Genomic DNA, 11,181 nt, shown 5'->3' with positions numbered 1-11,181 from the left:
GAGGACAGAACTTGCTCTTACGCTCCTGGAGCGTCGCTGTCACCCTGAGTTCAGGGTCAGCCCCTGCGGTGAGGGTGGGAACCCCGCTGCGCCGCACCCCGAGGTGCTGGACCCCGCCACCGTGCCAGCGCGTCCAGCCGCCCCCTGCGGAAGCATCCTCAGGACTTCGCCTGGTGTGCAGAGCCCACCTGCCCCCGCGTACCAGTGGGGAAACTGGGGGGGGGGGGGGGAAGCATCCTGCTTTTCCCAGCCTCCTGCACCAAGCGCGGGGTTAGGATTTAAACCTGAATCCACAGGCACATTTAGGCCAGGCCTCTGTCAGAATCTTCTTGTCTATGTCCCCTAAGCTCTTACGTATCCTGCAGCACCCGCTCTGGGACGCCCTCGCCGGAAAGGCACTTCCGGAGCGACAGCTGCAGTCCCCGCAGAAGCCTCCCCCACGTGCCTCACTCATTCCCTGCCAGGCCCCGCGGTCCCTGCCTGGGCCTTATCTTTCTTCCTCCAAGTTCTCCTGGAATCCATGCAGTTTCCTGTCCGTGGCAATGGGGCCTTGGGTCCCAGATTTCGGCCGCATCTTTGGGTCCCACCGTGCCCGGGCCACGCGGTCAGTGGGAGAGAAGGGCCCGTGTCCCTGCGCTCCGGGCACCCGAATCCACCGCTGCCGCCGGCCTGTGCCGGGGCACCCAAGCCCGGGGTCTGGGGCCGCCTGCCTGGGACCTTGGGCTGGGCGGGCGGGAGACGTGCGGTTCCTACCTGAGGCGCGTGCAGGACTGGGGTGCGGGCGCCCTGGAGAGGGAAGAGCCGCCCGGGTCCGCAGGGATCGGGCAGTGAGCTGAGTGGAGAGGGTCGGGGGCGGGGGGCGGCCTGCCGCTGTCTCCGTGATGCGCTCTGGGGGGCCAGGGCCAGGGCACAGGGGCGCCTGCTTCAGCCCCGTACGGGAAGGGGTGGCCACGACTCTGGGAAGGTGAGTCGGGTCCCAGTCGCCACGTCCTGCATTCCCCCCGCCCAGCGTGGACTGCACGCCCTCCCCCAGGAGGGGCCTCGCCGCACCCCCCAGGTCCCAACAGCAAAGAATGCCTGAGAGGGGGCCCCTCTGCCGTCCTGGCTCTCTGGGAGGCTGGGCCAGGAGGGTCGTGAGTTCCAGCCCAGCCTGGGGGGCTTAGAGATTTACTGAGACCTGGTGTCAAAATTTTAAAAATCAAAAGGGCTGGGAATGCAGCTCAGCGCAAAGGCCCTGGGTTCCACCCCAGCACCACAACGATAGAAACCAAATGCTATGGCACAGCGCCGGCCTCCCAAGCGCAAGGTCCCGAGGGAACTGCAAAAAAAAGCTATCAGACCTGTGTCCCGGGCCCACTCTTCAGGGCGGACTTGGGTGTCCCCCGTGCAGGGCAGTGGGGATAAACTCCTGGAGCCAGGTCGAGGGCTGTCACCCGCCCCCGGAGGTGTGGAGATCAGGCTCGGGGAAGTCTTGAAGGGCCAGGTGGTTTCCACGCCGGCAGGCAGCCTCAGTTTCCCCTCCGCGTGGACGGGTTTCTCTGCCCAGGAGGCAAACTCCCCCCCGCACGACCTCACCGCTCTTCCTCCACCCCCCAACTCCCGCCCTGTGCAGTCCCCAGACCCCGCGCGGTGCCCCTCGCTGACCCAGAGTTGTGTGCCCCACCCCGGGGTGAAGGAGAGCCTGAGCAGGAGCAGTGGCGCACGCCTGTAATCCCAGCCCACGGGAGGCTGAGGCAGGAGGATCGCCACCAGTTCAAGGCCAACCGGCCACACACACACACACACACACACACTCACACACACACACACACACGCAAGCGGCCAGAGAGAGGCGGAGAGGTTGAGGACGGACAGCTGCTGCGGCTGCGCAGTGAACCGGCTGTGGTCCAGGCTGCTGTGTCCCAGGCTCCACCTCTGGCTTCTTCCCCTCCGCGAATGAGGCCTAGTCACGTTCCCTGACAGGGGCCGCCACCCGCTAAGCGCCGGCCTGCGTGGCCCAGGGCGCTCGGGCGGCAGTGGGGGTCCGGAAGGGGGTGGGGCCGGGCGGGAGCCGTAAGGATTCAGTAGCCTGGGACAGAGGGAGAAGATGGCTCAGGTGGGGCGGGGCCCCGTGCAAAGGCCCTGGGGCAGGAAGCGGGGAGGAAAAAGGGAAGGAAAAAGAAGGGGACGGGAGGGGAGGGGAGCAAAGGAAGCCAGGCCTGATGGGGTCCCCGAGGGGAGCAGCGAAGGGAGGGGAGGAGCCGGCAGGTGTCGCTCGCGTGCTGAGCGCGCCCCCTGGCGCCGGGCCGTGGCCCCACCTGGTCCCGGCTGCCCACTCGAGCTCGGGGCGCAGCCTCGGTGTCCGGTGCACGGGGCGCGGACGGATCGTGCGGGCTCCTACGGCAGCTCCGCGCTGGGTCCCGAGATCCATCCCAGGGAGGGGAAACAGGCTGCAGGCGGCGTGAGGCAGAGCGCTCCAGCTCCGAACGCCCCTCCAGGAGGGAGGCCACCGGGGCGGGGCGGGGCTGCCGGGCGTGGGCGGTGCAGCGCCCCAGGTGCCACTCGAAGCGCGCGGCATCGGAGCGCGCATGGCCGGGCCGGGGCCGGAGCCGGGGCGCGCGTGGCGGGCGCTCGCGCTGTGCGGGGCCTCCCTGTTCCTGGCGGCGGCAGCGGCCGGCGGAGCCCTGGTGGCCTGGAACCTGGCGGCCTCGACGGCCCGGGGCCCGCGCTGCCCCGAGCCGGGGCCTAACGCCACGACGCCGCTCCCGGGGCCGGACCCGGAGCTCGAGGAACTTCGGCGGCGGCTGGCCGAGGCCGCGCAGCGCGAGGACAGTCTGGCGGGGAGGCTGAGCCAGGCGGAGCGCGTCCGAGAGGAGCTGGAGCAGTCGCTGAGGGCCTTGGAGGGTCGACAAGTAGGTGGGCAGCGTGGAGGGTCGGAAGGACCAGGCTGCTAGGAATAGGGGTTGCGCCTGTTCCTAGGGGTCCCTCCCTTCCCCTCGGTTCCCCAAGTCTTCTACTCCTGTAATTCCTGGAATCTACCCTCCGATTTTTAAAAAAGGGCACACTTCGCTATTTCCCAGAATAATGGGGGCTGGAGCCGGGTGTGGTGGCGCACGTGATCCCAGCACTCAGAAGGCTGAGGCAGGAGAGTCGCCCTGAATTCCAGGCCAGCCTGGGTTACATAAAATGAATTCAAGGCCAGCCTGAACCACATAGGGAGACCCTGTCTCCAAAGGGGGGGGGCAGGGATTTAGCTCAGTGGTACCGCACCTGCCTTGCAAGCGCAAGATCCTGAGCTCAATCCCCTAGACAAAAATAAATAAATAAATAAATAGGTTTTTAAAAAATGGTGGCGAGGGACACCCCAGGAGGCGCTGTGCTGACCCAGAGCCCACTCTTACCCCAAGTCCGTTTCCAGCCGTCCTATTTTGAGGAAGGAACACTCGGGGCACCTGTAATTAGGAGTCTAAAGCTGGCTTCTCAGGGAGGTGCCATCCGGCCCGCCCTTTCCTCCAGACTCTTTATTAACCCTCCCCAGCCCTGAGCTTCGCCAAAACACCTTCTGAGCCCAGTGGCTCACATTGATCGGGAACTGCTGTGCACCCTGGGCTAGGACTGTGGCCCAGGGGTAGAGCCCATGTCCAGAATTTACCAGGCCTTCAAACAAATAAATAAAGTATAAGCCTGCATGGTGGCGCATCCCTGCCATCCCAGCACTCTGGGAGGCTGAGACAGGAGGATCCCACGTTCCAGCTCAGCCTGGACAACGTAGCAACTTAGCGAGACTCTGTCTCAAAATAAATTTAAAAAGCTGGGATGCAGCTCAGCGTGAAAGCCCTGGGTTCCGTCCCCAGGGGGAACCGCAGCGGGCAGCGAGGGAAGAGCAGCCGGGCTGGGCGGGCTCTGGCCTCGCGCTCCTGGCCGGAAGAGCTCTGGACAGGAGGGCGTTGTGTCGCTGTCCCCAGAAGGGTGGCCCAGCTCACCGCCCTCCTCCTCGCAGAGCCTGCTGCAGGCCCAGCTAAAGGCGCTGGACACGGAGATGGACAAGGCCAAAGCGCGGGCGGCCCGGCTGGGGGTCGAGAACGGGGCGCTGGCAGGTGAGTGGGGCAGGGCGGCTGGGCTGGGGGGGCCCCAGGTCCTGGGCACACGGTGACCGGCACGGGTGCCCCGCGCTGCCGCTGCGGAGGACGCGCTCGGAGCCCTCTGGGAGGGGTGCGGACGGCAGGCGGAGCCACGAGTTCGCAACTGCCTCGGGCACTGCGCGAAGTCGCTGTGAACCGAGAAAAGCCATGCCAAGGACGCGCAGAGGCCGCGAAACGGCACACTGACTTCAACCAGAGCAGACGGAGGGGCGGGGGGCCGGGGGGGCGGGCCCATCCCTCCGACCCCCTCCTGCCCGCCTCTGCGCCCGCAGAAGCCCTGGCGCGCGGGGAGGCGGCGGCCACGGAGGCTGCGCGGCAGCTGGATGAGGCGCAGCAGCGCGCGGGCGCCGCCGAGGCCGAAGGCGAAGCCTGCGTTGCCCGGGAGGTGGCGCTACGCGAGCACCTGTGAGTAAGGGGCGGGCCCGCGGGGGACAGAGGGACGGGATGCAGAGCCAATAACTGTGCAGCACCTTGTTCTTTCCGCCAATCAGCACTTCGGGCGTGGTCTGGGCGGGGACATGTAGTTGTGGGCGTGGTCTGAGGTCCGGGGCTTTGTTACCTCCAGCGAGGGTCCCGGGATAAACTTAGGGGTGGATGACAGGCAGCTCTCTGGGGGCGAGGGAGCGGGGCAGGTTGGGGCTGGCAGTCTGGAGGCAGGAGTTCCAGGGCTCAAGAGCAAATTGGGAGCCGGGCATTGTGGTGCACGCCTGTAATCCCAGCACTGGGGAGGCTGAGGCAGGAGGATCGCCGAGAGTTCGAGGCCATCCTGAACGACAGAGCGAGACCCTGTCTCAAAAAACAAAACAAAACAAAAATAAATAAAAACAATTGGGGGCCGGTGACTCGGGAAGAACGGGGAGCGAAGAACAGGTGCAAAGAAAAGGATGCACTGGGCCAGGGATTTGGCTCAGTGGCGCCGCTCCTGCCTCGCAAGCTCAAGGTCCTGAGTTCGATCCCCGGTTCAAAGAAAGAAAGAAAGGAAAGGAAGGAAGGGAGGGAAGTACTGAGGGAAGGGTCGATAGTTAGGGTCCCCGGGGGTCCCGGGCCGGCCCTGCTGACGCCCCTTCCCGCAGCTCTGCCCTGGAGGCTGCCCTGGGCGCCCCGAGCCGAGGACCCCGGCCCCGCTCAGGGTCGCGATCCCGGCCCCAGCCGCGCACTCGGCCCGGACCCTCCCGGGGCTGCCGGCGTCCGTCGCGGCCCGTGCGGGGCTGAGCCGCCCTGAGACCACTCGGAGCCCCGCAGCGACAGGCAGGCAGGTGGCCACGCGGGACCGGACGACATCCACGCTCGGCCTCAGGCCGCCGACGCCCGAAGGAAAACATCACAGACAGGGACGGCGCTCTCCCGACCATCCAATCCGTATCCCAGACGGGGAAACTGAGGCCCACGGAGATCAGGGCCAGTGTCTTGGAGAAACAAGAGGTGCACATAGAAGCCGGGTGCCGTGATACACACCTGCATGCCAGCACTCGGGAGGCTGCGGCAGGGGGAGAGGGGCGAGTTGGAGTCCAGCCTGGGCTGCGTGGGGAGATCCTGTCCGAAAGCAAGACAAACAAAAAAATTGAGAGCTGTTTAAATAAAGGAGTGTCCGACAGGCTACGAAGTGGAATACTATTCAACCCTTTAAAAGGCCAAAGTAGAGGCTCTCCCAGATAGAACCGGTGAGAAGCGAGAGGGCTCGGCCGCTGGGGGCGCACGAAGCGCTCTGCCCGCGTCTCTGCATGGGGCGCTGCGCACCGGCTCCGGCTCCGGCTCCGGCTCTGGCTCCGGCTCCAGCTCCGGCGTGGGAGGCCGACCCGCGTTTCTCTGCACCCTTTTATACAATTCGCATTTTTAAAAAAATCGTACACATGCACTGCCTTTTAAAAATTATAAAAATGGGCCGGGAATTTAGCTCAGTGGTTTCGCCGCCTGCTGTGCAAGCTCAAGGACCCGAGATCGATCCCCGGTACCAAAAAAAAAAAAAAAATTTAAAAAATGCTTTGCAAATTGCCAAGCGGCTGGCATGGTGCCTCTGCTGCTCTGGGGGCCGTCGTCACCCCTACCCGCCCAGGGCCTGTGCCTGGTCTGGGACATCACCTGAGAGAGGCCGGCGCGCGGGGGAGAGAGGGGAGAGAGGGATGAAAGAGTGAGTGAGCCAGACGTGGTGGCGCCCGCCTGTCACGCCCAGAGGCTGAGGCAGGAGGGTCGCTGAGAGTTCGAGGCCAACCTGGGCTGCATAGAGAGTGCAAAGCCAGCCTGAACTACATAGAGAGACCTTGTCTCAAGAAAACAAAAAAGAAAGAAAAGAAGAGGCGTATAGAGGGAAGGAGAGGAAAAGAGGTGGAAAGAAAAGAGGGTTTGGGCCCGGGGCGCTGTTCCGCGCGTGGCCGCCAGGGGCCGCTCCAGCCCGCACGGCCGTTGGGCTCCCGAAGGGTCGCCGCTGTCACCCTGCCGGGTCCGCTGCCGTGGCCTTGCTGTGGGATTCTGGAAATCCGCGCTGCCCTGCAGGGCGGTGAGGTTGGACCTGGGCTCAGCCCAGGGAGGCTGCCGGGCCAGGGTCGTGAGGACCGTGGGGTTTGAGAGAAGGAGGCTCCGGGTGCTCTGCCTCCCCCCCACACACACACACAGGGCACCGCGGGCAGGCCCTGCACCCTCCTGTCTCGGCTTCCTTCTGTGACCACTCTGGCCCCTGTCCTCAGCTAGGCGAGCGCTCACCACTGAGCCCCAGCTCCAGTTCTCTCAGTGAGTCTAACCTCCGTATCTGTCTCTGTCTCTCTCCCCTTTTTGAGTTAGTGGTGATCAAACCCAGGGATGTTCTACCACTGAGCTACACCCCCAGTCCCCTATTTTCCCCCAGAAGTTCTTTCTAAGTTGCCCAGGCAGGATTTAAAGTCCAGATCCTCCTGCCTCAGCCTCCCAAAGTGCTAGCATTAGGTGAGCACCACCCTGCCAGACTCTTTTTTTATTTTTGTCTCTTCTCTTCTCTCTTTTTGTTTTTGTTGTTGTGTTGTTTTTGTTGTGTTGTTGTTTGAGACGGTGTCTCAATACATAGCCCAGGCTGGCCTCTAACCTGTGCTGCTCCTCCTGCCTCAGCCTCAAGAGTGCTGGGATTGCAGGCATGCGCCACCAGGCCTCGCTCCTGTCTCTATCTGTCTCCCCACACACCCCTGTCTCACTCCCAGTCCGGGTGCCTCTGACCCAGAGAAGCCAGGACAGAGGGCTTTGGAGCCTCAGGAAGCTTTCACTTCCTTAAGGCCCCTTCTGAAGCCTGGCGCTGCCATCCCAGGACCCTGAGGGCTGAGCCAGAGGATCGCAAGTTCCAGCCCAGCCTGGGCAGCTTGGCGATTTGGTGGGACCCTGACTCAAAACAGCAAAGGGGCCAGGGTGCAGCTTGGTGGCAGGTGCTGGCCTCGCCTGTGAGGCCCTGGCTCGGTCCTCATGGGGAATAAACAAAGCTGGTTCCTGGAGGCTGTGGGGCTGTGACCTCCACCTCCCGGGTCTTCAGCTGTCCTTTTCCAGCAAGTGACACCAGCCCGCTTCCTAGCGCCAGCTTCCCCTCCCCACATAACAAACAACTCACCCCGAATTGATTGTTTTCCATTTAGAAAAAACGTGTCGGGAGGGGCTGAGTGCGGCTCCAATGACCTCCAGGGGAAGAGGCTCAGTGGCAGCTTCCTGTGGCCGTGACAAATGGCTTTCAGGAAAAAACCTGCACCCGCTCGCTCGCTCGGGTGTGGAGATGGGAATGGCCTGAACACCGTCCGCCTGCCCTCGCCTCAGAGACCTGTCTGTCCAGAGGGATGAGACCCTGTGGGCAGGGTGTGAATCAGACACCCTGGGAGCCAGGCCGGTGTGAAATGTGCCCATCACTAGCTCGGTGCTCGCCGCTGAGCTGCACCCGGCCCTTTGTACATTTCTTTATTTTAAAAAAATGTTTGCAGGGCCGGGGATTTGGCCAGTGGTTCCGGTGCCTGCCTCGCAAGTGCAAGGTCCCAAGCTCCATTCCCAGTACCAAAAAAAAAAAAGTTTGCAGTACAGGGGATGGAGCCCAGGACCTTCACGCTAAGCCATATTCCCAGCCCTTTAAAAATTGTATTTTTAATTTTGAGACAAGTTCTCACTAAATCACTAAGTTGCCCAGGCTGGACTCCAACTTACCATCCTCCTGCCCAGGCTCCCAGCGTGCTGGGATGACAGGTGTGAGCATGCCTGGCTCAGATCTGAGTTTGAATCTTTGGTCATTGGAGAAAGAATTGGGAACAATCTAGATGTCCATCCAAAGTTGTTGTGACAAAGACACTAAAACCCTAAGTGGCAGCAAGAGGATCAACAGAGCCCAGGAAAAAGAAGAGGAGTGGAGAAAGTGCAGAGACAAGGTGTGGAGCCCACATAGCCAGCTCCACTGTAAGCTTTCCTGTTCTGATGAGTTACTTGTCGAGTGTCGCACACACCTGTAGTCCCGGCTTCTCAGGAGGCTGATGCAGGAGGACTGAAAGTTTGAGCTCAGCTTGGGCCATTCAGCAAAACTGGGTCTCAAAATAAGATAAGATCTTAAGAGAGCCGGGGCATGGTGGGCATCAGTGGGGAAGCTGCCCCTGGAGAGCCAGGCCCCAGGGTCCCCCCGCCCCGTGGGCTGGGGGTGCTGAGTCACTCAGGAGGGCAGCACTCAGTCAGGGTGTGAGCTCACACTCCCACAGGCAAACACACGATGCCGTCCAAGTGCATTTCACACTCCGGTCCTTACACTGCAACGTCACCCTGCGCTGTGTCCCCTTAGCACCACCAGGGACCCCAGCAGCTCCCCAACTCTCAAGGGGCTTGGTCACCTTTCTCTTCCGGCCCATCTGACCTTCAGGCTCACACACAGACACATGCACACGGGCACACGTGCGTGCCCACCGTCACTGTGGGAAGCACAGCCAAGGGCCAGACGTGCTCTGGGCTGACGCACCGCCTGGAGCTGCCCTTGCTGTGGCTGCAGCACCCCTCTGCGTCCCCAAGCTTCAGCTGGCACAGTGCCCGGCATGGCCCGAAACGGTCAGTCACGCTTTATCCTGTGCCCCTAGATGTCACCCCTGGCTAAGGCCGAGCACACGCCTGCCCCGACTCTAGCGCTCCACCTCTTGCCATAAGGGGTGACAAATACACAGCGAATGTCTGCATTTAAAAATGACGACAGTTGGGCCAGGGATTTAGCCAGTGGTTCCAGTGCCTGGCTCGAAAGCGCAAGGTCCCAAGTTCGATCCCCGGTACCAAAATAAATAAATAAATAAGTAAGTAAGTAAGTAAATATGATGACAGTGCCTGTGTGGTGGCACACGCCTGTGACCCCAGCACACAGGAGGCTGAGGCAGGAGGATTGCTGTGAGTTTGAGGCCAGCCTGGGCTACATAGTGAGACCCTGTCTCACGCACACACATGAAAAGGGCCGAGGATGTAGCTCAGTGGCAACTTGCCTGCCTGCCAAGCCCAAGGTCCTGAGTTCAATCCCTGGCATGGAAAAAAAAAAAATGAGAGAAATACTTTGATGGAATTCATAAGAATGGGGCTATCACTTTAAGAATGTTGTAAAAGTTGTGCGCACACCATTTTTTGGTCAGTTTGTGTCTTGCTCCCTCTTTACACGAGGCTCGAGGGGAGGAACTCGCTGGTCTGGGGCCACACATCTGGGGGTGGCACGCAGGGCCTGACCTGTCGTCACCTGGGCCTGTGCCCGCGCACTACTCGGGCAGAGCCTGGCCAACCAGACGCGCGTCTGGTTGGGCGCCCGACCCCCAGGCCCCTCCAGCAGGAACCGCTCGGTGGCTGAGAGGCCAAAGGTCACACAGGGCTTCCTGCCACCCTGGGAATTTCCTCCTTCTGCTGCACAGCGGGGCGACACCCTGGGCCCCTCCCACTGTCAGGGACCCCCGCCCACCACCCGAGATGGGGACCCGGGCCCACAGCGGGGCAGCACCTGACCCTGTGTCCCTTCCCTCCTGCTGGCCAGGCCACACCCGTCAGGCTTTCTCTGCTGTCCCCTAAGAGCAGCAGCAGCTGTCAGGGACCCTGGCACCCCAGTGTGGAGCGAGCAGAGAAGATTCCAGAATGTTCCCTGAGCCCCTGGGGAGGGCACACCCAGGATCCTTCGCTTCTGGACCCCCAGGTCCCCCACGCCACCTGAGGATCGGCCCTCAGTGACCCCAGAATATTTAGGGTGGGTAATGGGGCAGGAGGCCTGGATTCCCCTCAGCAGCGCATGGAGCCCCAAACACTGCTGGAAGCAGGGAGCAAGTGGAACAACAAAAACGCAAACTCAGAGGCACAGGGGCACCCTGCACGGAGCTCGCTCCACCTCACCGGGGGGAAACTGAGGCACAGACAGCTGGGAGCCCATCAGAGCGCACAGGGGACCCAGCTCCCCTCTCCACAGGCACTGTGCCCCAAGCTTGCTCCAGAATGGTTTGTTTACTCTTTCAGTACTGGGGACAGAATCTGGGCCTCGCACTGAGCTGCATCCCCAGCCCTTTGTCTTTTTTATTTTATGACGAAGTCTCCTAAATGCCTTGGGCTGGGCCCTCACTTGAGACCCTCCTGCCTCAGCCTCCCAAGCACTGACTGCACTGAGAGCATGCACCACCTCATGTGGCTCTCAGCAGTTATCAAGCACCTACCTGAGTGAGCTGGCACACCCAGGAACAAAGCCACAAACAGTGCATCCACCCTGAGGTATTAAGCACCTACTGTTCACCTACTTGGGCAATGCCTGAGCCATGCAGGCACAGGGGTGTCAGAGCCAGGGGAACCAAAGTCCAACTCTGTGCATGTCCCAGGTGAGCCAGGGGACCGTCCTGTCTCCCGTGCCCCTGTGCTCCATGGCGACAGGCCCAAGACGGTTAAATGTGACAGAACCCCAAAGGCCAGGTGTGGGGGGGCTCGCCTGTCATTCCAGCTCTGGAGAGGCCGAGGCAGCTGAGCTGGAGCAAGCGGCCCCTCCCCGCTGCGCTGGACCGGGGCCAGCGGGCCAGCGGGATCCTCACACCCCCACTTCCTCCCGGGCAGGAAGGGGCCGGGGGCAGCGCCAAGCGGATCCCATAAA

At 62.2% G+C, this 11,181-nt stretch overlaps 1 protein-coding gene and 1 long non-coding RNA gene across 2 annotated transcripts; one reads left to right on the top strand and one right to left on the bottom strand.

The window, feature by feature from the left end:
* Positions 1–153: 153 nt before the first annotated feature.
* Positions 154–5,582, top strand: Ccdc194 (coiled-coil domain containing 194). The gene is made up of 4 exons (XM_013068652.2): positions 154–2,891; positions 3,980–4,076; positions 4,394–4,526; positions 5,195–5,582. The coding sequence occupies exons 1-4, from the start codon at positions 2,568–2,570 to the stop codon at positions 5,331–5,333; spliced, it is 693 nt and encodes a 230-aa protein (XP_012924106.2). The 5' UTR covers positions 154–2,567; the 3' UTR covers positions 5,334–5,582.
* On the bottom strand, positions 4,578–11,160 carry LOC110347283 (uncharacterized). Its single transcript, XR_015447624.1, has 3 exons — positions 10,757–11,160; positions 5,577–5,654; positions 4,578–4,907 (listed from the first exon to the last, which is right to left on the bottom strand). It is a non-coding gene; the product is annotated as an uncharacterized LOC110347283 (long non-coding RNA).
* Positions 11,161–11,181: the final 21 nt, after the last annotated feature.

Source organism: Heterocephalus glaber, unplaced genomic scaffold (genome assembly GCF_053883595.1).
Source record: "Heterocephalus glaber isolate CG9 unplaced genomic scaffold, H.glaber_assembly_v1.0 deba00001761, whole genome shotgun sequence".
Taxonomy (NCBI): domain Eukaryota; kingdom Metazoa; phylum Chordata; class Mammalia; order Rodentia; family Bathyergidae; genus Heterocephalus; species Heterocephalus glaber.
This window is presented reverse-complemented; position numbering and strand designations above follow the sequence as displayed.

Coding starts and splice junctions, on each gene's coding strand:
- Ccdc194 (XM_013068652.2), top strand. CDS start 2,568: ATGGCCGGGCCGGGGCCGGAGCCGGGGCGCGCGTGGCGGGCGCTCGCG. Junction 2,892..3,979: donor GGGCCTTGGAGGGTCGACAA/GTAGGTGGGCAG, acceptor TCCTCCTCGCAG/AGCCTGCTGCAGGCCCAGCT. Junction 4,527..5,194: donor GTGGCGCTACGCGAGCACCT/GTGAGTAAGGGG, acceptor CCCTTCCCGCAG/CTCTGCCCTGGAGGCTGCCC.